Here is a 26,283-nt window from a genome sequence, read left to right as displayed (position 1 = left end):
ACTCTTTGTAGGCACAACCAGCCCACTTGGCTGCTCTGAATATCTCCCAGGGCAAGGGATAAAAGGGTTAGGCACAGTGCTGGCCTCCTGAAAGCCTACTACATGTGGCAGTCTCTCCCTTCGTGAATCCCTGGGTGTGCTGATGTACTCACCCTGTCCTCTTTGCTTCCTGCTGATCCTTAGGCAGGATTCCTACTTAAACTGTTCTGTTGATAGGATTTTCCCAAGCCAGCTGGGAGGTAGAGCCCCCCTAGACCCAGGGGTTCCCTCCTGGGCCACAACAGTCTCACAGCACTCCATATTCCACTTGATTCCCCTGCTGTCTATGCTTTCCCATATCTAAGGGCTGAACCATCCACCCTGCCAGGACATTTTGCCTGGGAATTGGTCAGATTCCCCTAAGTATGCACATTAGGACTTCTTGGCCTCTGCCTACTAACTTCCAGAAGCTTCTATTAGCTTCTAGAACCAAGGGGAGGTACAAAAGACCTGCCTCTGTAGAGCCATTCAGCCTGACCTGTAATAACCCAACTCAATTTCTGACATAATTTACCATACCTCATAGCCTAAATTTGCATACAATGGCACTAGTAGCACACTAGAGGGTGCTACATAGGTAATACTATTTTAAATGCTCTAATTATATTTATACACATGTATGGATATTTGTTTGGCTCTAGGTTTCTGTGTAATACAACAACATGAAATGGCCTTAAATAACATTCGATACAGTACAGGAACCGTGATTGAAAATGAACAAACAGTTGTATTTGAATGCGCTGAAGGAATGGTGCCACTGAATAACCTGGAAGGCAAATGTGAAAGAAGACGCATACATTACTCAAAATGCATCTCTACAAGTAAGATTACAATAATCTCTTTTAAACATCACTCTTTCTGCTTATTAGACTGCATTCACACTGAAGCGGCACGACTTCGGGGGCGACCTGTGAAGTCGCGTGCACCGCGACTTCGGCGCGACTTGCACAGACTTCATATAATGAATGTCTATGCAAGTTGCTCCGAGGTCGCCCCGAAGTATTACAGGACCCTTGTGTCGCTCCTATTAGAACGGGTCCTGTAGCACTGCATGGACCGGGACGGACCGCGACTTGTCAGGCTGACAAGTCGCCTGACAAGTCGCGGTGGTGTGAATGGAGACTTAAAGGTCTTGCACCTACACAGATTAATCCCAGGGAATAAAACAAATGCTGGGCAAAGCGGATTCACTCACAGTAGAATTAAAATGGTTGTAAACCCTTCCATATACCCAGTGAAGTGACTGGTCTCTGGTGATACACAGAGATGAAACAAATCCTCCCTATATACAGTATAAGTGCATCTCAGAAAATTAGAATATCATCAAAAAGTTAATTTACTTCACTAATTCAATTCAAAAAGTGAAACTCATATATTTTATATACATGCATTACACACAGAGTGATATATTTCAAGCATTTCTTTCTTTTAATTTTGATGATTATGGCTTACAGCTAGTGACTGACAACCCAAAATTTTGTATCTCAGAAAATTAAGTATTACAAAATAAAGGATTTTGAATACAGAAATGTTGGCTTACTGAAAATTATGTCCATGTACAGTATAGTATGCACTCAATACTTGGTCGGGGCTCCTTTTGCATGAATTACTGCATTAATGCGGTGTGGCATGGAGGCGAACAGCCTGTGGCACTGCTGAGGTGTTGTGGAAGCCCAGGTTGCTTTAATAATGACCTTCAGCTCATCTGCATTGTTAGGTCTGGTGTCTCTCATCTTACTCTTGACAATACCCCACAGATTCTCTATGGGGTCTAGGTCAGGCAAGTTTGCTGGCCAATCAAGCACAGTGATACCATAATCATTAAACCAGTTATTGGTACTTTTGGCAGTGTGGGCAGGTGTCAAGTCCTGTTGGAAAATTAAATCAGCATCTTCATAGAGCTGGTCAGCAGAGGGAAGCATGAAGTGCTATAGAATTTCCAGGTAGAGGGCTGTGATGACTTTGGACTTGATAAAACACAGTGGACCAACACCAGCAGATGACATGGCTCCCCAAATCATCATGGACTGATGACCCTTGCTGAGATATTCAATGTATGTGTTCTCTACTCAATTGCAGAGTCTTGTATTGTGAGACCAACTGATATGTTACAAAACAACATTTGGCTGAAATTTGCACTTCCAGAGAATAAAAGGAAGGAAATATACGCTCCGCATCTTGATTACATAACATTCGAGTGCACACCTGGATATGGCATTCCAAATGAAAATCTGAGGATTCAGTGCTTAGGCGGTGTGCTAAAATACCCAATTTGTTTAAAGGAAGGTGAGTAGCAGATTGTGTAGTAAATACTTCCGATTAAAACTTGCCAATTGTCTATGTAATACATTCCTTCTCTGAATGCTACATCGCAGAGACCTTGTCTAGGGTCTCATGCACACGGACACAAAAATCACCCCATGCAGGAGTTTTTTGCATTTTTTGTTCCATCTCTAAATGCACTTGTATGTTAGCTAATGTGCCCGTTCACCTGCAGATGTTTGTATGCATTTTGAGCGTTCAGAGGCGGAAAAAAATGGCCCAAACACACATTCCCAGAGAAGTTTTTTTTCTACGCAAACTGGCATACATTTATTCTAGTGTATGTACAAAATTACATAAATATTATTTTTTGCCTTTTTTTCACGTATTCTTCTCAGAGCAGGTGTCTCTTCCGCAGTTGTTGGAACAGAAGAAAAAAATGTCCCCAGATAACCCCTGTGACCATTATCCTAATGTCAGTTGTCAAAACTTGCTTCCATTCAAGCATGTGAATTCAGTGCCCTTCCACGAACGTATAGCCTGTGCTTTATCACAGTGTCAGGTATCCAGCTGCCATTGTTTTGCCCAGAAGACCATCCCTGATCTCCACTAGAATGTCCAATGTAACGTGTCTGTGTTGCTGGATCACACTATCAGCAGCAGGGCATGTGCTTTAGAGCCCTATAAAAGACCTGTGAAACTCAGATAGAAGTTAGTTATGCCAGAGAAAGTCCAAGGTTAATCAGCTGGTTTGGTGGCTTAGCTGGTAGAATAATGGGCTTGCAAATGAAAGGCTGTGAGTTTGAATCCCCAGGCCAGCGGGTGATTAATATTAGTTATGGATTTTTTCTGAAGTGACATCAGTAATTTATTCACTGCACCTGAGCAATGGATTATGGGGCGCTGGTGATGTCAGAGACCTATAAAAGAGCTGTCAAACTCAGATAGAGAATTGTTAGGCAGAGAGAGTCTTGGGTTACACAGCTGCCTTGGTGGCGTAGCTGTTAGAATAACAGGCTAGCAAGTAAGAGGCTGTGGGTTCAATTCCTTGGCCAGCGGGTGATTAATTGTCACTTACATTTAAGCCTTTAAAATGAGGACTTGTGATTGTTCCTGTTCGTATGTTCGCTAGAACATTTCCCCTGTTTGAGATGTTCTGGTGTGAACCGAACAGGGGGGTGTTCGGCTCATCGCTAGTCTCTAACCCGGTGTACCATGCGGGATATCTAGAATCCCTGCCTCTGCTTACTAAAGCACATGCCCTGCTGCTGAGAGTGTGTGATCCAGCAACACAGACACGTTACATTGCACATTCTAGTGGAGATCAGGGATGGTCTTCTGGGCAAAACAATGGCAGCTGGATACCTGACACTGTGATAAAGCACAGGCTATAAGTTAGTGGAAGGGCGCCGATTTCACGAGCTTGAATTGAAGCAAGTTTTGTCAACTGATATTAATATAATGGTCACAGGGACTAGACATTGTCACTTAGGGGGTGTACTCACCTTTGTTGCCAGCGGTTTAGACATTAATGGCTGTGTGTTGAGTTATTTTGAGGGGACAGCAAATTTACACTGTTATACAAGCTGTACACTCACTACTTTACATTGTAGCAAAGTTTCATTTCTTCAGTGTTGTCACATGAAAATATATAATAAAATATTTACAAAAATGAGAGGGGTGTACTCACTTTTGTGAGATCATGTAGATAATACTATTTGAAATGCTCTAATACTATTTATACACATGTATGGATATTTGTTTGGCTCTAGGTTTCTGTGTAATACAACAACATGAAATGGCCTTAAATAACATTCGATACAGTACAGGAACCGTGATTGAAAATGAACAAACAGTTGTATTTGAATGCGCTGAAGGAACGGTGCCACTGAACAGCCTGGAAAGCAAATGTGAAAGAAGACGCATAAATTACCCAAAATGCATCTCTACAAGTAAGATTACAATAATCTCAAATATCTGTTTTTGATTTTTTGCATTTCTCTTTTGACTTTTAAACATCACTCTTTCTGCTTATTAACCACTTCTGGACTGGAAGGATTTGCCCCCTTAACCTTCCTAGCGGTATTCCCGAGTGTGGCTCGGGGTTAAATTTCAGTGCCAAAAGCAGTAACCCTGAGCCACACTCGGGGTACCGCCAGAAGCATCGCTGGATCCTAGTAGAAGGGTTACTTACCTTGTCTCCGGGATACAGCGATGTATGCGGGCGGTATGCAGCGGCGGATCTTCCTCCCGATGCTCTCTGTGCCCCGGCTTTCGTCTCCTACGACCGGGACGCTCGCAGGGGGGTGGAACCCGGGCAAATTCAAAAGTAAAACACACCAAACACAATGATACATTGCAAAATAAAATAAATTCACAGTATTTCACAGAATTCACAATAAATTCTCATATATATACAGTGCATTGCGAAAGTATTCGGCCCCCTTGAACTTTTTGACCTTTTGCCACATTTCAGGCTTCAAACATAAAGATATAAAACTGTAATTTTTTGTGAAGAATCAACAACAAGTGGGACACAATCATGAAGTGGAACGAAATTTATTGGATATATCAAACTTTTTTAACAAATAAAACATAGTTGGTTTGGGCTGCTCATTCGTAAGAATTACATGCAAAATAATAGTACCGCTTTTAGCACCTAAAATCGGAAAGAATCATACCGCCAGGGAGGTTAATGACCAGACCATATTTTGCAATTTGGCACTGCGTTACTTTAATGGACAATTGCGTGGTCATGCAATGCTTTTCCCCACAAATAGAGCTTTCTTTTGGTAGTATTTGATCACCTGTGCAATTTTTATTTTTTGCGCTATAACAAAAAAAGGAGCGACAACTCTGAAAACAATATATATATTTTTCACATCCTGCTACATAACATTCCCAAAAAAAAATGTAAAAATCAAAATTTTTTAACATTTCATGCCAATTTGTTTTCTGCTACATATTTTTGGAAAAAAAATCACAATAAGCGTATTTTGATTGGTTTGCGCAAACGTTTTCGCATCTACTAACTACCGGAAAGATTTATGTAATTTCTATTGTTTTTTTTTTTTACTAGTAATGGCGGCGATCTGCGATTTTTTGTGGGACTGCGACATTGCGGCGGACAGATCGGACCCCTAACTGACATATTTGACTCTTTTGGGGGAGACCAGTGACATTACTACAGTAATCAGTGCTAAAAATATGCACTGTTACTATAATAATGACACTGGCAGGGAAGGGGTTAACATTGTGGGTGATCAAGGGGTAAATGTGAGCCTAGGGGAGTGATTCTAACTGTCGGGAGGCGTGACTTGTGGAATGACCATAGAGACATGTGATCCCATATAGTAGGATCACAGGCGCTCTGTGATCATTCCAGGGAGAAGAATGGTCAGCTGTGTTTACAACAGCCGACCGTCCTTCTCTCTCTCAGCAGGGAACGATTGCGGGTGTCAGGCAGCAATCGAAGCCGCCTGACCCATGCATTGGCTTCCCCGCTGTCGACTGGGAGACTGCCGACTCGCTCCCTGCTCGCGACCGACGTAGCCCTAAGTCGGTTTGCCTGGGGGAGCCGCACTGCCACAGTAAATACACGGCAACCGGTTAAGGCTGTTGGGTGGAAACTACGTCTGACGTCACTTTGGTCTTCCAAGGCCATAAAATCTAGTTGGGGCCAGCTTGCCCTCACTCGACTTCCTGCACAGCACCTGAGAGGACTGGATCGTTTTCCCCACTACCGACGGCTCAGGTAAGCGGGGGAAAATGACAGGGAAGCGGCGAGAGGGGGGTGGGCACCTCTCCCACTGCCCATTGCACCTAAGATAGGGTATTATTTTTATCTACTCCCAATGGCCACATTTTGGCCCCTCTAAAGTTCTAAGGACAGCATACTGCCCCTTTGTTGGGAAAGTTTGGAGACCCTTTTCTGTAACATATTGACATATTCATTGTATGTGTTCTCTACTCAATTGCAGCGTCTTGTATTGTGAGATCAACTGATATGTTACAAAACAACATTTGGCTGAAATATTCAGAGGATAAAAGGAAAGAAATATACGCTCCGCATCTTGATTACATAACATTTGAGTGCACACCTGGATATGGCATTCCTGATGGAACAAGTCTGAGGATTCAGTGCTTGAATGGTGTGCTAAAATACCCACAATGCTTAAAGGAAGGTAAATAGCAGATTGCGTAGTAAATACTGATTATAATTGTCTATGCAGTACAATGGACCTAGAGAGCAGGAGGTCATGAGAGCAGCGGAGAGAATGGTTAACCACTTAAGCCCCGGAAGATTTTACCCCCTTCCTGACCAGGGCCTATTTTGCGATTCGGCACTGCGTGACTTTAACGGACAATTGCGCGGTCGTGCGACGCTGTACCTAAACTAATTTGACGTCCTTTTTTTCCCACAAACAGAGCTTTCTTTTGGTGGTATTTGATCATCTGTGGGATTTTTTGATCATGCGCTATAAACAAAAAAAGAGCGTCAATTTTGCAAAAATAACAATATTTTTCACATTTTTTTATATGAAATTCCCCCAAAAAAATGTAAAAATCAAAATTTTTTTAACATTTTAGGCCAATTTGTTTTATGCTACATATGTTTGGTAAAAAAAATCGCAAAAAGCGTATTTTGATTGGTTTGCGCAAATGTTATTGCGTTTACTAACTAAGGGAAAGATTTTTGTCATTTTTGTTGTTTTTTTTTTTAACGCGTAATGGCGGCGATCTGCGATTTTTTTTTGCAGGACTGCGACATTGTGCCGGACAGATCGGACCCTTGACTGACATTTTTGACACTTTTGGGGTTACCAGTGACATTACTACAGTAATCAGTGCTATACATATGCACTGTTACCGTAAAATGACACTGGCAGTGAAGGGCTTAACTTTATTTGAGAGGGAGGGGTTAAGTGTGTCCCTAGGGGCGTGATTCTAACTGTGATTGGCTGTGGCTTGAGGTGTAAGAACAGTGATCAACGGTGCTACATAGCAGAACCGTATGTTCACTATTCTTACACAGGGGAGAATGACAGGCGGCTTGTTTACATTAGCCGCCTGCCTTTCTCCTGGTGTAACAGACGATCGCGAGTGGCCGGCGGACATCGGGTCCGCCGGGCACACGCGCGGGGGGGTCCGTGACCGAGCAGGAGCGCGCATCCGCCGGCGGGCGCTCGCTCCCCAGAGCCTCACAGGCTAGTGACGTACCCCTACGTCATTTTGCCGGTGAGGGGCTGACCGCCACAGTATATGTACTTGCGGCGGTCGGCAAGTGGTTAAGGAGATATATTTAGGCAAGATTGGAAATGTAGATCGTGGTAGAGTTGTAAGTGGCTTCCTATGTTGTTGTTAGTATTTTGAATTTTATTCGTTGGGCAGTCAGAAGCCAATGGAGGAATTGACAGACAGCGGTGGTGAGCACTTAGCCATTGGTAAGGTAGCTAAGCCTGGCCGTGGCATCCATCATGGACTGAAGGATATATAGACTGTCTGGAGGTAGGCCTACGAGAAGAGTTTTGCTGTAGTTAAAGAGGAGTTCCGGCCTATTTTGCAACTTTAGTCGTTCCTGGAGTGCTCGCTATGCTGATCAACAATTGGGCATTTTCAATTTTTTTCGGGGGTCCCTTACCTTATTTTCAGGGCATTTTTGATTGTACTTCCTCCTTCTCCCCCCTCTGTGGCCACGACCACCGACATCACTTCCGCCTTTGCATTGCATCCTGGGAGCGGTTTATCATCACTCCCAGGAGGCTGGAATCAGGAAGAACTCCCAGAACACTCCCTGGAATCAGGAAGAACTCCCAGAAAACTCCCTGGAATCAGGAAGAACTCCCAGAACACTCCCTGGAATCAGGAAGAACTCCCAGAACACTCCCTGGAATCAGGAAGAACTCCCAGAACACTCCCTGGAATCAGGAAGAACTCCCAGAACACTCCCTGGATTTAGGAAGAAGGACACAGCAGATTACACTGTGGCTTCAGATGCCCACATCTAAGATGGCCGCTCTCAGACAGCATTTTTAAAAGTAAGATTTTGACTAAAATCCAATACTGTACACCTTGTAAGTATGAGAATAGCGGTTCTGTAAAGTGCAATGGATTAGTATTATAGGGGTATTTTTAGTTAAAAAAGGTATTTGAGGCCGGAACTCCGCTTTAAGGCAATAGACAGCAAGGGAGTGAATGAGTGGTGAGATGAGAGATGAGATGGTGGTTTTAGTGGTTAAGAAGGGGCATATTTTGCAGATTTTACAAAGGTGACGGTGACTGGATTTGGGGCTGAAAGGACAGGTCAGAGTCCAGGATTACACCTCTGGTGCCATCCAGTGCACTGCGGATAATGCGGCATGTCTGCATTTTTCCCCACTGCACATCATACCAATGGTATAGTATAATTGGGTCACAATTGTTTTCTACGTACCCTGGCGGTGACTGGAATCGATCCAGTGTGGAAAACCACCAGTTACCGCACATAGCGTGAATGGACTCTTAGGGGTTGATTTACTAAAGGCAAATTGTAGACTGTGCACTTTGCAAGTGCAGTTGCATTCTGCAAGAGCATTTGCTCCAGAGCTTAGTAAACGAGGTGAAGCTTCACTTTGCAAAGAATACCCAATCCCATGCAAGAAAAAAACAAAACAATAAAAACAGCATTATTGCTTGCACATGATTGGATGATGGAAGTCAGCAGGGCTACCCCTCATTTACTAAGATCTGGAGCAAATGCCCTTGCAGAGCGCAACTGCACTTGCAAAGTGTACAGTCTATTTGTCTTTAGTAAATCAAACCCTATATGTGATATAGATAATACCATTTGATATTTATACACATGTATGGATATTTGTTTGGCTCTAGGTTTCTGTGTAATACAACAACAAGAAATGGCCTTAAATAACATTCGATACAGTAAAGGATCCGTGATTGAAAATGGACAAAAGGTTGTATTTGAATGCACTGAAGGAACGGTGCCACTGAACAGCCTGGAAGGCAAATGTGAAACAAGACGCATAAATTACCCAAAATGTGTCTCTAAAAGTAAGTATACAATTCTCCAATGTCTTATTTTACTTTTTACATTTGTCTTTTGATTTTTAAACATCACCCTTTCTGCTCATTAACCACTTCAACCCTGCTCACATTGCTGCTACTGCGGCAATGTGGCACGATCCCGTCCAGCGACGTAGACCTACGTCACTGGACTCCTCCCCTTGTGGGCGGCTCTCGCGCACCGCCGGAGGCTCGCTCCCGCTGTGTTCAGTCACAGCGGGAGTCGGGCCAGGGGAGGAGCAGCGGCGATCGCCGCTGCTCTGCCCCGATCGTCGGGGAATCGAGTGAGGAGATCCGCCCGCTTGTGTAAACAGAGCGGGCGGATCTCCTAAGTGACAGGGACTGACAGATCGGAGTGTTCAGCATAGCTGAACATGCGATCTGTCCTTCTGTCACTCAGTCACCTCCCCCCCCCACACGTCAGTAAGCACCAGGCATACATTAACCCCTCCCTCTCCAATAAAATTAACCCCTTCCCTGCCAGTGTCATTTTTACAGTAACAGTGCATATATATAGCACTGATTACTGCAGTAATGTCACTGGTACCCCCAAAAGTGTCAAAAATGTCAGTCAAGGGTCCGATCTGTCCGCCGCAATGTCGCAGTCCCGCAAAAAAAATCGCAGATCGCCGCCATTACGCGTTAAAAAAAAAAACACCAAAAATGACAGAAATCTTTCCCGTAGTTAGTAAACGCAATAACTTTTGCGCAAACCAATCAAAATACGCTTATCGTGATTTTTTTTACCAAACATAGGTAGCAGAAAACAAATTGCCCAAAAATTTTAAAAAAATTTGATTTTTAAATTTTTTTGGGGGGGTTTCATATAAAAAATTTTAAAAAATATTGTTATTTTTTCAAAATAAACGCTTTTTTTGTTTATAGTGCAAAAAATAAAAAGCGCACAGGTTATCAAATACCACCAAAAGAAAGCTCTGTTTGTGGGAAAAAAAGGACGTAAATTTCGTTTGGGTACGGCGTCGCACGACCGCGCAATTGTCAGTTAAAGTCGCACAGCGCCGAATCGCAAAAAGTGGCCTGGACGTAAGACAGCAAAATCCTCCGGTGGTAAAGTGGTTAAAGGTCTTGCACCTATGCAGATTAATCCCAGGGAATAAGACAAAGACATAAGTTGTACCTTTTTATCTGCAGTATTCTCTTTTCTTCATCCGTTCAAATTGTTGAATTTCTAAAGCTTTTCTGAGAGTTCAGAAAAAGGGCAAAGAACTGAAGTCACACTCTGCAAAGTTCAATAAGGAGAGCTCTGAGGGCTGATAGGAGGGGAGGGGAGGGCAGGGAAGAAAAGAGGAGGGGAATCCCCCCCCCCCCTTTACACAGGAACAGAGCAGAGGCTGTCAGTATGCTGGAGGTTCTTCCCCTGTCACCATTTTTCTCTAGGTGTCGGGAAAACTTGATTCATGCTGATAGCAGAGGAATGAAGCAGCAGACAGAAATTACACTTAGGGCTCTGAATTGAGACAAGCACACACTGTAGAAGGATATGCTTTACTCATATTTCATGTCTGAGGTTTACAACCATTTTAAAGTCCACCACACAAAAAATGCTTGGAGGTAGAGTTTTCTCTTCTGTCAAAAAAGAAGCACTGCAGTGTATACTCTTGGCATCTGTAAGATCCTAAGAGTTCAGAGAAATGGTATAATGTAAATCCAGCATATAAGTGCAAAAGTTACATCATCATTGGTTGCCCAATGGACAAGAAATAGAAGATACCAGTCTGGAGGAACCAGTGGAAAGTTTGGCTGTGGGTGGTGATAGAGTGGTGACGGGGAGCACAAACTTTGCATTGCTGGAGGGGAAACTAAACACAAATACACCATGTACATGTAGCAAGTGATCTGGGGGCTTGCACTGGCTCAGTTCTGCCCTAACTGCCACCCCCCACCAACTGTTTTTACTCAATTTCTTGGTAGTCCCCACCACTATTTGTGCCTCTAAAAATGAAGAGAATGTGACTCTCAGCCCCTTTTTTCTATAGTATGGTGCTAGAGGGCTAAAAGATCAATTACTAGGCACCAGCAGTGTCAAGTAGAGGCAGGTGTGCGCACTCACACACGGGCACATACGAATTAGCATGCCCTTAGCACCCAGCTGCCTATTTAACGACTTGCCGATCGCCCCATGTACATATACATGAACCAGCCGAATTTCAGCTTGCTTATGGACAGCTTTAGTGCCCTTCCTTAAAGTGGACCTTCTGAGATCCACTTATGCCCTGCCACCGCTTTGTCCCACCCCACCATGTTCATCAAAAGGCGCGTTGTCTTTTCTAGGCTCAGCGGGCAATGCCTCTCAATGACGCGCCAAAAGGCTTGCCCCCTCCTGTGTTCCTTGAGTTAAAGGCTATGGAATATGTGATATCCATATCCCAGGAGGCACAGGGGTCACTGTGCACGTCATTCCCCTAAGGTGGGAAAACAGGCATGGGGAGGCGGGCCCGGGTATTTTTGAAATAAAAAAAATTGTAAAAAAAAAGTCAGGAGGGGTGGATGTAAAATATTTGTAATATTATCAGAGATGTTGTATAAACAGATAAATAGGGGAGGGAGAAAACAATGAAGCTAATCATTGTTTCTGTTTTTGCTTACCTTCGTCCATTTACTTAATACTACCCTCATGGGCTTCTATCTCCTAATGTGATTGTAAGGCCCCGTTCACACTGGGGCGACGCTACTTTGCCGGGCGACCTCATAGGTCTCGGAGCGGCCGGCACGGACTTCATAACATTGAAGTCAATGCAGGTCGCTCCGGGTCGCCCCAAAGAAGCTCCGGACCCTTTTTCTAAGTCGGAGCGACTTGTGTCGCTCCTATTAGAATGGGTCCGCAGCTTCTCTATGGAAGGTGACCTACGGCGACCTGTCAGGCGACCAGGTCGTCTGACAGGTCGCCCCCGTGTGAACGGGGGCACAAGGATCTTTAAAAAATAAAAAATAACAAACATGTTATACTTACCTGCTCTGTGCAATGTTTTTGCACAGAGTAGCCCCTATGCTCCTCTTCTGGGATCCTCAACTAGTGCTCCTGGCCCCTCCAGCCTTCTGAGTACTCCCCTATCAAGCCGTATGCTAGGGCGAGTACTGATGCAGGCTAAAACCCAAGCTGCACTGTTTGCGTCTATTGACACAAACAGTGCGGCTTAAACCCACCTCCCGCTTCCTTGTCACTGGATTTGATTGACAGCAGCAAAACGTTTTTTTTACCCTAATGCAGGAAATGCATTAAGGTAAAGCCTTTAGCCTTTACAACTACTTTAACGAGCATCAAATTTACTCTGTATCTGCAACCACAGGGAACATCACATCCATGTCAGAATAATCATCCCTGTCTCACTCTCCCCAAACTATACATGGTCACCCCTCAACCTTAATATACATAGTTGTCTGGATATTCAGACAGCAAAGGCGTTGGATTAAATCTGCTTCTATATGTATATGCCCATGGGAGGTGGGAGAGAAGTCTCGGTGGGTTAATGCCGATGTCACGCTCTTTATCCTGACCCCTATAGTTATTAGTAATTACATCTCCACTAATTATTGTTAATCACACATTTTCTCCTAGACCCTATAATCAATAATCATTGCAACTCCAGTGAACTTTATATACTTCAGCTTTCTTTTGAGTAGCAGGTTATGTTACTTACAATAATAGCCTTGTAACTTCCAAGAATTGGACTAGTTTCCATGGATAATAAGGGATATTTTACATCATTAACTGGTTAAGGACCGCCCGCTGCAGTTATACTGCAGCAGGCAGCCCCTCCTGCGCGGGCTGCAGCTAGGGGACGAGCACGTGCCGCCGCCACTCGGCAGCGGGGACTCCGATGCACGGGGCAGACGGCTCCGATTGCCGCCTGGCACCCACGATCGTTCCCCGCTGAGAGAGAAGGACGGTCGGCTGTTGTAAACATAGCTGACAGTTCTTCTCTCTGGAATGATCACAGAGCCCATGTGATCCTTCTATATAGGATCACAGGTCTCTGTGATCATTTCACAAGCTCCACCCCCATACAGTTAGAATCACTCCCCTAGGCTCACATTTAACCCCTTGATCACCCACAGTGTTAACCCCCTTCCCTGCCAGTGTCATTATTACAGTAACAGTGCATATTTTTAGCACCGATTACTGTAGTAATGTCACTGGTCCCCCCAAAAGTGTCAAAAATTTCAGTTAGGGGTCCGATCTGTCCGCCGCTAAAAATCGCAGATCGCCACCATTAATAGTAAAAAAAAAAAAACAATAGTTTGTAGACACGATAACTTTTGTGCAAACCAATCAAAATACGCTTATTGCGATTTTTTTTTTTACCAAAAATATATAGCAGAAAACAAATTGGCCTAAAATGTAAAAAAAAAAATTGATTTTTAAATTTTTTCGGGGGGAGTTATATAGCAGAATGTGAAAAATGTTTTTTTTTTTTTTTTCAATATTGTCACTTTTTCTTTTTGTTTATAGTGCAAAAAACAAAAATCACAGAGGTGATCAAATACCACCAAAAGAAAGCTCTGTTTGTGGGGGTAAAAGGACATCAATTGTATTTAGGTACAGCGTCGTAAGACCGCGCAATTGTCCATTAAAGTAACACAGTGCCAAATCGCAAAATATGGCCTGGTCATTAAAGCGGCAAATCCTTGCGGTCCAGAAGTGGAAGTCCTATATCATTTTCATACGGAGGGTTTAATAACACATTTTTACAAAAAAATGAAAAGGTGGACAAACAACCTACACCCTCCGCGCTGTCCCGGTCCCTGCTGTACTTACTTCCATGGGTGATTCAGTTTCACCATCTATACAACCCTGCGCAGTGGTCCTGTAATTTAAAAACTGTGCCGTTCTTCCTTTTCTTTCCCTAGGGACCCTGGAATGGATTGAAGCGGTTCTGTTTGGTCAGCGTGGTCATGTGCTGGTGCTGACAAATCAGAAACTTTAAAATATTGGGCTAATCGATGGAAAAACTAAGAAAGTGCCCACATCCCTAAAATATGAACAACAAGGAAGTTCCCACTGAATGGGATTTTATGGGGCAATGGTGTAGAGTAGGAAGTATCAAGTCAAATTAGAACCACTTAGATCCACCTGCTAACCACTTCCCCGTTATTGACATACCCGTACGTCCTCGGGTTTCAGTGGTTCTATCAGGGTCATGGCTGCAGATTCAGTCCTGACCCTAATATATTTTTTAGAGCTGGCAATATTTTATAATGTAAAAGCGATCCAAGTGGCTGTACAGCCTCTTGATCACTTTTACATGTAGTAAATGTGGTTCACCCCCAACTTCTGCTGCTTTCCCTGACTCCCCGTTTTACTGGGGAGACTGAAACTGCAATCAGCAGTCGGGATGGCACACCACAGAGATAGAGAAGAACCTTCTGTACCTTGATCATCTCTATGGTGTATGAAACTGGAAGCGACAAGGATTTTGTCACTTCTGGTTTCGGTTTGTTGTTTACCTTGCCGTTACCGGCTTGTAAAGCATCTCATAAAATCAATCTCAAGTTTGATAGGATGCTTTTGGAGCAGAGGAGAGACCTGGGGTCTAATGAACCCCAGATCTCTCAGTAAAGAGAACCTGTCACTGCCCCAGCTTTTACAAGGGATGTTATTCACTCTTTTTGATAGCAATAAAGTTGAGAAAAAAAAATATATGTAAGAAACAGTGTAAAAAATAAATAAATAAATTAAAGAAAATAATTATTTAAAAAAAAAATGACAGTGCCCCTATCCCCTTGTGCTCATGTGCAAATGCAAACACGCACATCGGTCCCCCATGCATATGTAAATTGCGATCGCAACAACACTTAAGGTATCGCTGTGTAATAGTTCTAGCACCAAACCTCCTGTGTAACTCTAAACTGCTAACATATGAAGGCTTTTAGAGCTTTGTCTATAGAGACTTTTAAGGATCATAGTTGGTCACCATTCCATGGGCATGTGCAATTTTAAAGCAGGACATGTTAGGTATCTCAACGTAACACTATATTTTATATTTTACTTAACAATAGGGTATTATATTGTGTTAGTATGCACTAAAATTCATGAAAGTGTATTTTTTCCCAAAAATAACGCTTGGAAAACCACAGCGAAAATATCGGGGACATAAAAAAATTGGAATAACCCAAATTTTTTTCTCCAGGGCCTTTACTTTTAGAAAATATATAATGTTTGGGGGCTCTAAGTAAATATCGAGAAAAAAAAATGACATGTATGTGAGAAGTGTCAGAATTGGCCTGGGGGTCAAGTGGTCAAGCTTCTCTCTCCAAGTGGGAATCTTTTGGCCAGGTCACACAATGAGGAAAGCATTCAGTGAAGGTGTACTAAGGATGACGCACATGTAGGTTGGAGGATTGGGTACTTAAAAGATCATCCATAGCACATGCCTTGAGTGTTCTACCCTCGCTACTGTCAAGGCCACAATCTCTGAAACTATGGACAACTTTTCTTTTATTTTTTGCAAATGTAGCGCTTTCCCACAAAGGAGCCGCTGTTTCTTGGGTCTCTTGTTCCTGTGCCCACAGCTCTGTAAACAGCCCCACATACTCTAACACACCTGGCTGGGTGGGACATTTTTATTGCATATCTATATTCAGTGCCCCAATGACAAAAGGAATACTGTATGAGACAGCAACAATAATACTGCAAATCAACCATAGCAAGAAATATATTGTAAATAGGTGAACAATAGAAAGAAATACACAGTCAAGAAAACAATCAATTTGAGGTAGAGGGCAACTCCCCTTGAAACCTATACTTGGGGCAATCCTAACTAGGGAGAATTACATCACACAAACAGTTAAGCATTCTGTAATATACATGCTTCTGCTGGCCAGCTTGTTGGGGCCCAACTGTTATGTCTGAGCACACAGGATAATGTCCCTTTTAGCACTGATGATGTCACTGGCTCTAGTCCCTTTAAACACGAATAATGATACTGGCTCTGGTCCATTTAAGCAATGAGAAGGGCATTGCCTCTGTGATACTTGTAGACAAGACTCCCTCTTTTGTAAAAATGTAGTGTGGATTTAGCCAGTGGCCTCTCCCCAACTCCTATGTCAGCAGGTGATTCTCTCTATGTTCACTGTGTGAAGTGCAGCCAGACAGTGTCCTTCCCCTTGGTCAGGGAATTGGCTCCTCCAACAACCATACCCTCAAATTAAAGCTGAAAGTCTGCAGTTAAAGCACATCTTGTTTGATTCATTTCAAATCCATTGTGGTGGTGTATAGAGCCAAAAAGATTAGAATTGTGTCGATGTCCCAATATTTATGGACCTGACTGTGTATATGTATATATATATATATATATATAAATATATACACTGTATATATCAAATAAATAATATTTGATAACTATAAGTGAAAAGATTATCATAGAGATTCATTTTATTGACCTAATATCTATATTGTGTGTGCTCTCTGTTTCATTTCAGGGTTTGGAGAGAGCTGTGGTCCACCTCCAACCATCCTGTATGGAGATATTGTTGATATAATAAAGTCTAGCTATCAATCAGGCTCTAGTGTGAAGTATAAATGTGCAAATTCCTATGTTCTTGAAGGGAATGAACTTATTACATGTAGAGATGGAGAATGGGGAAAAGAACCAACTTGCAGAGGTAAATTGATAGTTGCAATTTAAATTTGTATGCAGCTCTGGTGGGATCACTTTTGGTAGGGTTAAAGAACACCTACTGCTTGAAGCACATTCCCCTAAGGACAATGAACACAGGTTCTATAAAGACATGGATGAGCAAGTTTGGGATGAAGGAACTTGATTGGCCTGCACAGAGTCCTGACCTCGACCCGATAGAACACCTTTGGGATGAATTAGAACAGAGACTGAAAGCCAGGCCTTCTTGGCCAACATCAGTGCCTGCCCTTCTGGAGGAATGGTCAAACATTCCCATAGACACACTCTTAAACCTTGTGGACAGCCTTCCCAGTAGAGTTAAAGCTGTTATAGCTGTAAAGAGTGAGCCAACTCAATATTGAACCCTACGGACTAAGATTGGGATGCCATTAAAGTTCATGTGCATGTAAAGGCAGGAGTACCAATACTTTTGTCAATATAGTGTATAATTGAATGCTCGAAAAATGGTAACCAAGCACCGTTAAGTGCACTGGGGGTGATCAAAGGGGTTAATGTATACCTAACTGTGCTTACTCACTGTGGGGAGGAAGGGCTCGGTGACAGGCAGAGAGAGAACGGGGTTTCAGCTTAGCTCAATCTCCTGATCTCTCTCTGCCTGTGTGACTGAAGACTTGCCTGCTTTGTTTACATAAGCAGGCGAGTCTTCTGTCAGTTTCTCTGACGATCGGGGGAGGCCTGCGGCAATCGCCGGCCGCTACTCCCGCCTCCTACCTCCCACCGAGACCGCGTGCACAAAGTCACGTAGATCTACTTGATTTTGCACAGCCGAGCCGTGCTGCCACAGTATATTTGCACGGGGCGGTTGGTAAGCGGTTAATGCATGCAAACTGTTATATTATTCGCTGTTTTCCTTTGTGATACAGTATAAAGCAGTCATCCTCAACCAGGTAAAGCCCTAGGGTCACTCCATTGGTTGCAAAGTGTTCCTTGAGCTGTGGCTGATTGACCTCCTATTTGTGCAGAGCCAGCTGCATGACACATTTGACTTCTTGTGGCATTCTAACCTTCACTATACAGCGGAGCGCTCTTCCAACTGATCACCAATGTAAGGAGCATTCTTCCAACTGATCACCAATGTAAGGGGCATTCTTCCCACTGACCACCAATATAAGGGGCATTCTTCCCACTGACCACCAATATAAGGGGAATTCTTCCCACTGACCACCAATATAAGGGGGATTCTTCCCACTGACCACCAATATAAGGGGCATTCTTCCCACTGACCACCAATATAAGGGGCATTCTTCCCACTGACCACCAATATAAGGGGAATTCTTCCCACTGACCACCAATATAAGGGGGATTCTTCCCACTGACCACCAATATAAGGGGCATTCTTCCCACTGACCACCAATATAAGGGGCATTCTTCCCACTGACCACCAATACAAGGGGCATTCTTCCCACTGACCACCAATATAAGGGGTATTCTTCCCACTGACCACCAATATAAGGGGAATTCTTCCCACTGACCACCAATCTAAGGGGGATTCTTCCCACTGACCACCAATATAAGGGGCATTCTTCCCACTGACCACCAATATAAGGGGGATTCTTCCGCCTGACCACCAATATAAGGGGGATTCTTCCCACTGACCACCAATATAAGGGGGATTCTTCCCACTGACCACCAATGTAGGAGCATTCTTCCAACTGACCACCAATTTAAGGAAGTTATTTTTCCCATTGACCACCAATGTAAGGAGCCTTTTTTTCCACTGATCACCAATGTAAGGGACATTTTTCAGACTGACCACCAATGTAAGGAGCATTATTCTCACTGAGCACCAATGAGTTGGATTTGGCAGGGGCTGAAAATTATTTCACGGGTTTCTCTGGGGTAAAGAGGTTAAGTAGGGCTGGTTTAGTGGCATTTTTATGAGTTTATTATTGCAAACATATGCAAAGGCTCAAAACATCCACTAAATCAGCCTTTTTCAAACTTTTAACATGGACAAACCCTCGATAAAACTTTCAGATCTTAGGGAACCCCTGCTAATAATTACTATATTTATAGCCCACCATATTTTAGCGTGGTAGTCACTGGGAAGAATGCTCCTTACATTTAATGTCATTAGGAAGAATACAGATTAAAAATATTATTGGTGTCAGTGGTTAGTTATCCGAGAGGCAGAAATTGCTTGTTGCTCAAGAAATCCTTAGTAACCTCTGGAGGATCCCTAGTTCGGAAGTTCTGCACTAGATAGCTGTCTTTCCATGGCAAATACTCTGTAAAGGGTTTTATCTACTAATATTTAATACTTGTCAACGGAATAGCATGTATACATTTACAGTATATTTCATTTATTTAAAAAGAAAATATACCAAGGTATATACCCCGTGCCTGGTGTTTCCAATATATTAAATTGTATATATATATATATATATATATATATATATATATGTGTGCGTTTTTAGCAGCTGCTATAGAATAATGGGTAGGTTGTGAAAAAGTAGTCTACTGTTGAGGCTACCTATAGCGCTTGCTGATAAGTTTACACCTTGATAATATAGTAAATAAATATTTTGTGTCTAGTGATAAATAATGGTGGTTGATAATATTCCTTAATTGATATATACCATAAAAACATATAATACCTTGGTAGATAATTAATAAATAATAATTACTAAAAAAATTAATAAATAATAACAGGTAAAATATACTAGTAATACTATACAATGATAATTCAAATTAATAGTGAAATATATAAAGTGCTTGTGGCTCATATGATAAAGTCCATAACATGTGACTGTAGTGATAAATGGATGGGATCAACCCACCACCTCATCCATCCCAAGTGTGGAGAGAGACGGGGAGGCCTCTATTAGCCTGGAGGCTATTTAAGCATTATTGGTCTTGATGCTATAAGGCATACAAGACCCACATCATCAGGTAAGTGACCCTCCCTTAAATTACCACGGTGGAAAAGGAACCAGAGCTGCACTATTGTCACAAAGTGAACAGAAAATTTCCACATTGAGGACCTGCACTTTTTTTGGATATGCATCATTTGCACAAGAGATCCACAAAATTCTTTTGAACTTTATCACTACAGTCACATGTTATGGACTTTATCATATGAGCCACAAGCACTTTATATATTTCACTATTAATTTGAATTATCATTGTATAGTATTACTAGTATATTTGACCTATTATTATTATTTATTAATTATTATTTATTAATTATCTACCAAGGTATTATATGTTTTTATGGTATATATCAATTAAGGAATATTATCAACCACCATTATTTATCACTAGACACAAAATATTTATTTACTATATAATCAAGGTGTAAACTTATCAGCAAGCGCTATAGGTAGCCTCACCAGTAGATTACTTTTTCACATATTCTATTTATTGAATGGAATCTAGTTCAGCTCACAACATTATCATATTCAGACAGAAGGAAGACTAGGCACATTTTCGCCTATTGTATTCCATCCATATTTTAAGAGCACAAGGAAAAACAGGAACATGACCTGTAATACTGAGCTATATATATATATATATATATATATATATATATATATATATATATATTGCACTAGAATTGTGGCAAAGTCATTAATCCATTCTTTTGTCCACAGCAGTTCTATGTACGGACTGTAAAATCAGAAATCTATTTTTCAGTATGTTTAGCATCATGCCTCGCTGTATACAGTCTTCTTAGGGCTCTTTCACACGGGCGATCCGATCAGATCCGCTTGTCAGTTTTTTAGGCGGATCTGATCGGATCCTCCATGCAGCTCTATGGGGCAGCAGATGTCAGCGGAGACACCTCCACTGACACCCGCTGCCATCCGTATCCGATCCTGTCCGTGAAATCTGGACGGATGGAAACCCTATTTTTCCATCCGTTCAGGGATCGGATCGGATGAGAGTGGACAGGCAGTCCGCTCTCATCCGATCCCCCATAGAGAGCAGCGGGGGCTGTGACACCTCCCTCTCCGCACTGCAAGCAGAGACGGAGCTGTCATCCGCCGGCTCAGCGGGGATCGGCAGATCGATCCCCGCTGAGCAGCACGGATCCGCTTACGGAGGCGGACCGTGTGAAAGAGCCCTTAAACAAATTGTTTCAGGAATATGTTACCTTTTTATTTTTTTATCTGGACAGAGTGCAACTAAAAGCACTTGCTGTTTTTAGTTGACAGCACTAAGCCGCTGCCTCTCCAATAGCAGCAGCATTGTCAGCCTGCCATGTGCACTTCTGAAGGATCTCACATGGCAGGCTGACAACACTGCTGCCCATTGTGAAGCAGTGGCTTAGTGTTGTCAGCCTGAATCAGGAAGTGCTGTTACTTAAAGGATAACAGGTTTAGGGTTAAAGCGGGGTTCTGGCCTCGGAAAAGTTTTTTAGAAAAAAATACCCCCGGGACAGGACAGTCGGGGCTAGTACATTCCACAATGGATAGCCTCTGAACTGTCCCAGGTTGCACTTACCTTTTAGAAGAAATACTTACCTTGAAAATGTCTTGTCCAGTGCTGCCATCTCAGCTGAAGCCAGGGTGTCCTCTTCAGTGTCCTCTTCCATGTCTTCTTCGTCCCAGAATGCCCTGCACCGGCCCGGCTCGTCACTTCCGGTGCAGGCGCGTCATCCCTGCACAGCTTTTGGGCATGCCCAGAAGCTGTTTAGCACCTACACCGAAACTGATGAGCGGGGCCGGTGCAGGCGCATTGATTCCTGGGAGCGATGACGTTCAGCTCCCAGGAGTCATCGCAAGCAGGAAGTGACGGCACGGGCCGCGGGCGCATAGGGAGGAAGTAGAAGGAAGGTAAGTATATTTTCTTCAAAAACAAGGTAAGTAAACAAAACAAAAATTGGGACTATCCATTTATTTTTCAGGTTAATGTCAGCAAGCGGATGGCCCAAAGTAATTTTTGATGCCGGAACTCCGCTTTAACATACATACTTAGAATATATACAGTTTGAGTATATTTTTTTTGGTAATTATATTTTTACTATCTGTTTTTACTTATTTGCAGTGCCCTGTACTGTAACCACCTCCACTATGCTAGCAAACAACATTCATTTGAAGTATAAGTTTGAAGAGGAGAAAACAAAGAAAATATATATGTCACATTTGGATTATGTGTCATTTGAGTGTGCTCCAGGATATAATATACTTGATACAAAAAATCTGAGAAGCCAATGCTTGGATGGGGTAATAACATACCCAAAATGCTTAAAATAGGTGAGTAATAGGATACCTAAGAATGCATCTTCTCCACCTACAATTGGACAAAAATGTTAAATGCAATATAAAATTTGTCATTTTATTTATAGAGAGCAAGATCCATAGGTGTGTATGTGTGTGCATACTAATAATCATTGAGCAGCTTCAGCTTCACCAAGAAGTAAAGATTATAGTAGGGGGTCTTCAAACTTTTCAAACAAAGAGCCAGTTTACTGTCCTTTAGACTTAACCACTTTACCACCGGAGGATTTTCCTGCTTTACGTCCAGGCCACTTTTTGCAACTTGGCACTGCGCGACTTTAACTGACAATTGCGCGGTCATGCAACGCCGTATTCAAACGAAATTTACGTCCTTGTTTTCCTACAAACAGAGATTTCTTTTGGTGGTATTTGATCACCTCTGCGCTTTTCATTTTTTGCAATATTAATTAAAAAAAAGAGCGAAAATTTTGCGAAAAAATTTACATTTTCTACTTTGACAGTTAAAAAATATCCAATATATTCAATTTTTGTCATATATTTAGGCCAAAATGTATTTAGCTACATGTCTGTGACAAAAAAAATCCTCAATGAGCATATTTTTAACCGCTTTAAGACCGGAAGATTTTACCCCATTCCTGACCAGGCTATATTTTGCGATTCGGCACTGCGTTACTTTACCGGACAATTGCGCGGTCATGCGACGCTGTACTCAAATTAAATGTATGTCCTTTTTTCCACACAAATAGAGCTTTCTTTTGGTTGTATTTTATCACCTGTGCGATTTTTACTTTTTGAAAAAAAGAGCGACACTTTTGAAAAAAAAATATTTTTTACATTCTGATATAAAACATTCCAAAAAAAAAATTTAAAAATCTAAATTTTTTAACATTTTAGGCCAATTTGTTTTCTGCTACATATTTTTGGTAAAAAAGAATCACAATAACCGTATTTTGATTGGTTTGCGCAAAAGTTATCGCGTTTACTACGGGAAAGATTTGTCATTTTTATTGTTTATTTTTTTACTAGTAATGGCGGCGATCTGCGATTTTTTTGCGGGCAGCGGACAGATCGGACCACTGACTGACATTTTTGACACTTTTGGGGGTACCAGTGACATTACTACAGTAATCAGTGCTATAAATATGCACTGTTACTGTAATAATGACACTGGTAGGGAAGGGGTTAACTTTATTGGTGATCAAGGGATTAAATGTATGCCTCATGCTTACTGACGTAGGTGGGGGGAGGGGATTGTGTGACACAGACACAGATCGCAGGTTCAGCTATTCTGAATCCTGTAATCTGTCCCTGTCTGTCACATAGGAGATTTCCACCCTCGATCCCAGACGATCGGGGAAGAGCGTCGGTGATCACCGCCTCTCCTCCCCTGGCCCAACTCCCGCTGTGCTAAATACAGCGGGAGCCAGCCTCCAGCGGCGCACGCGCGCCGCCGAGAGGGGGCGTTGTCCAGTGATGTAGGTCTACTACGTTGGACGATAACGAGCCACTTTTTTGCAGTACACTCAACGTGAGCGGTCGGCAAGTGGTTTTAAGTGGGGCCAGAGAGGGTAGAAAATGTCCCAGGCCTAGTGTAAATATACATGGTCTCTGGGTTGGTAATCAGTAGGAGTAGTGCCCCATCATTGGTAGTAGTGGGAGTAATAGTACCCCATCATTGGTATCAGTGCAAAAAATAGTGACCCACTGTTGGTGTTAGTGGGAAGAGTAGTGCCTCACATCATTGGGAGGAATAATGCCCCAATGGCCGGATAAAAGCTAGCAAAGGGCCACATCCAGCCCTTGGGCCACAGTTTGGAGACCCCTGGATTATAGTAACCAATCACAATTCTTTTTTCACCTATTTTTACTGTAATTGGTAAACCTGTTACAAAAGAAACTTTGTGTTCTTACCCTTTCCATCCCCCCCTCCCCCATCACTTTTAAAATATGTGATAATTATCTGGCTGAAAGGTCTTCATCAGTTTCTGAGATGCTCATTGAACTGCACAATGGCCAATGTCCACATCAGAGAAAAGTTCACCAGTCTATCAGGTTGCAGACAGGCTTTCAGATTAAATAAATTGCAGAGACTATGCAGTTTCCTCGGTACAATGTGAAGGTTTTGGGCATTTTCGATCCAGTTCCTAGTAGGCTGACTTTCCTGATCTGCAAATGTGTTCAGGTCGTTGACTCAAGAGTACTGAAGCCAGAGGATCAGCATAATAGCCAGGAAACTTTTTTTTGCTGAAGGAGGTCCACAATGGCAGACACTATTCACCTAGAATCAAAAAATAAACACAAGGGCGCACCGGCCTAGTGCATTATCCTCTATAAAGGTTTTATTGAATAAAAGGTATAAAAATACTCACAGAGTCTTGATAAAAGCATATCAAATGGATACAGTGCCAAACACATCAGCACCACAAGGTATAGTGTCCTCTGAAGCTATGCTTACGCGTTTCGAGGCATTGCCTCTTCCTCAGAGCCTAAGGGCCATGTGTCAGCCCCAGATTGATATATTAAACAATGACCTCTTGAACCAGAAGCAATTGAACTCTGGCCCACCCCCACAGGGACGTGTACATGGGGTGCCGCTCAGGTTAAACTGCCCAACTAGGTAAATAAATATACATCCATGAGACTAGTGCCCTAAAGATTGGGTTGATCCTGGCCATAACAAATGTGTATTTGATCAATGAAAATTGGGATCACTCAATAAAGTTACAATTATAAGTGCCAAATTATGTTCCTCAATAAAAAAAAGAAAATATACATAGAATGACTAATTAATAAACTATTCACCTAGCCCTGGGGAAACTTCCTTGCAAAGGGAACAACCTATTTGCCTTTAGTAAATCAACCCTTATATTCTTAAACTGGATACACACTATCCAACTTTTGTGGTTAGATTTCCTTCAGATTTACCTTTTCTATGTAGTGCAAGGGCCTGCCAGATTGCATACAAATTGAAAGTGTTTAGGTTTGACCTCATATTATATGGTTTTGGTAAGTCTGAAGGAAAAAGTCTTCAGAAAATCTTATAGTGTGTATGGCCCATTAGTCTTCCAGTTGCCCGGTGTCACGCTAAGGTGACCCGCTTTAGATTTTTTTTTTTCCGGTCTTTACATAGCACCAATAATTTACACAGCACTTTACATACTTGGACATTTACATCAGTCTCTGTCCGCAAGGAGCTTCCAATCTAATGGGCCATACACACTATAAGATTTTCTGAAGACTTTTTCCTTTAGGTTTGACCTCATATTATCTGGTTTTGGTAAATCTAAACACTTTCAATTTGTATGCAATCTGGCAGGCCCTTGCACTACATAGAAAAGGTAAATCTGAAGGAAAAAGTCTTCAGAAAATCTTATAGTGTGTATGGCCCTTAAGGTCCCTACCTCACATTCATGCATAGATATACCAGGGCTAATTTAAGGAGCAGCCAATTAACCTACCAGCATGGCTTTGGAGAGTTGGAGGAAACCAGAGTACCTGGAGGAAACCCACGCAGGCACGGGGAGAGCGTGCAAACACCATGCAGGTAGTGTCCTCGCTGGGATTTAAACCAATGATTCTAGTGTTGCAAGGCAGAAGTGCTAACCACTATGCCTAGAGCTGGGCTTCAACTGATACCAAAATTGGACTTGCACTTGATAATTTTTCTTTAACACATTTCCTTATCAACTCGATGGTAATTATATTTACTGTTGTTCTGTAGCTTATAATGCTGTTCTGCCTATGCCTTTAATTTTTAAGGTTCCAAGGAAGATCTCCTATATACCCACCTATGGTTGCAGGAGGGAGGATATGAGCACAAGAATAAAGAACCCTATTGAAACCTACTATGTGAATGTCTAAGGATCTATATTTCGTGATCTGGTTTTTTCTTTTTTTTTTGTCAGTTGAGAATCCCGTCTTGCATATGGTTTGTAAATAAGGGGACACTGAACACATAGGGGTTGATTTACTAAAACTGTAGAGTGCAAAATCTGGTGCAGCTCTGTAAAGAAACCAATCAGCATCCAGAAGTTACTTCTTCCCCAAGAATATATCTTTATTCTTACCACAAGTTTTCGACA

The 26,283-nt window shown here is 42.3% G+C and overlaps 1 protein-coding gene across 2 annotated transcripts in view; it reads left to right on the top strand.

Annotated features, from left to right (window-relative positions):
- The window catches only part of LOC309543273 (coagulation factor XIII B chain-like), a 100,010-nt gene extending 73,964 nt beyond the window's left edge, over window positions 1-26,046 (top strand). Inside the window, exons 10-17 of one of the 2 annotated variants that reach the window (XM_082242729.1) lie at window positions 681-860; window positions 2,119-2,325; window positions 4,074-4,253; window positions 6,282-6,485; window positions 9,169-9,348; window positions 16,801-16,983; window positions 22,008-22,216; window positions 25,961-26,046. In XM_082242729.1, coding sequence (XP_082098855.1) covers window positions 681-860; window positions 2,119-2,325; window positions 4,074-4,253; window positions 6,282-6,485; window positions 9,169-9,348; window positions 16,801-16,983; window positions 22,008-22,216 — 1,343 coding nt within the window. In that variant the 3' untranslated portion in view covers window positions 25,961-26,046. The remainder of the gene's footprint in view (window positions 1-680; window positions 861-2,118; window positions 2,326-4,073; window positions 4,254-6,281; window positions 6,486-9,168; window positions 9,349-16,800; window positions 16,984-22,007; window positions 22,217-25,960) is intronic. The other variant, XM_082242730.1, reaches the window with a different exon arrangement.
- The last annotated feature ends 237 nt before the right edge of the window (window positions 26,047-26,283 follow it).

Source organism: Pelophylax lessonae (assembly GCF_965119305.1).
Source record: "Pelophylax lessonae genome assembly, chromosome: 13".
NCBI lineage: Eukaryota > Metazoa > Chordata > Amphibia > Anura > Ranidae > Pelophylax > Pelophylax lessonae.
This window is presented reverse-complemented; position numbering and strand designations above follow the sequence as displayed.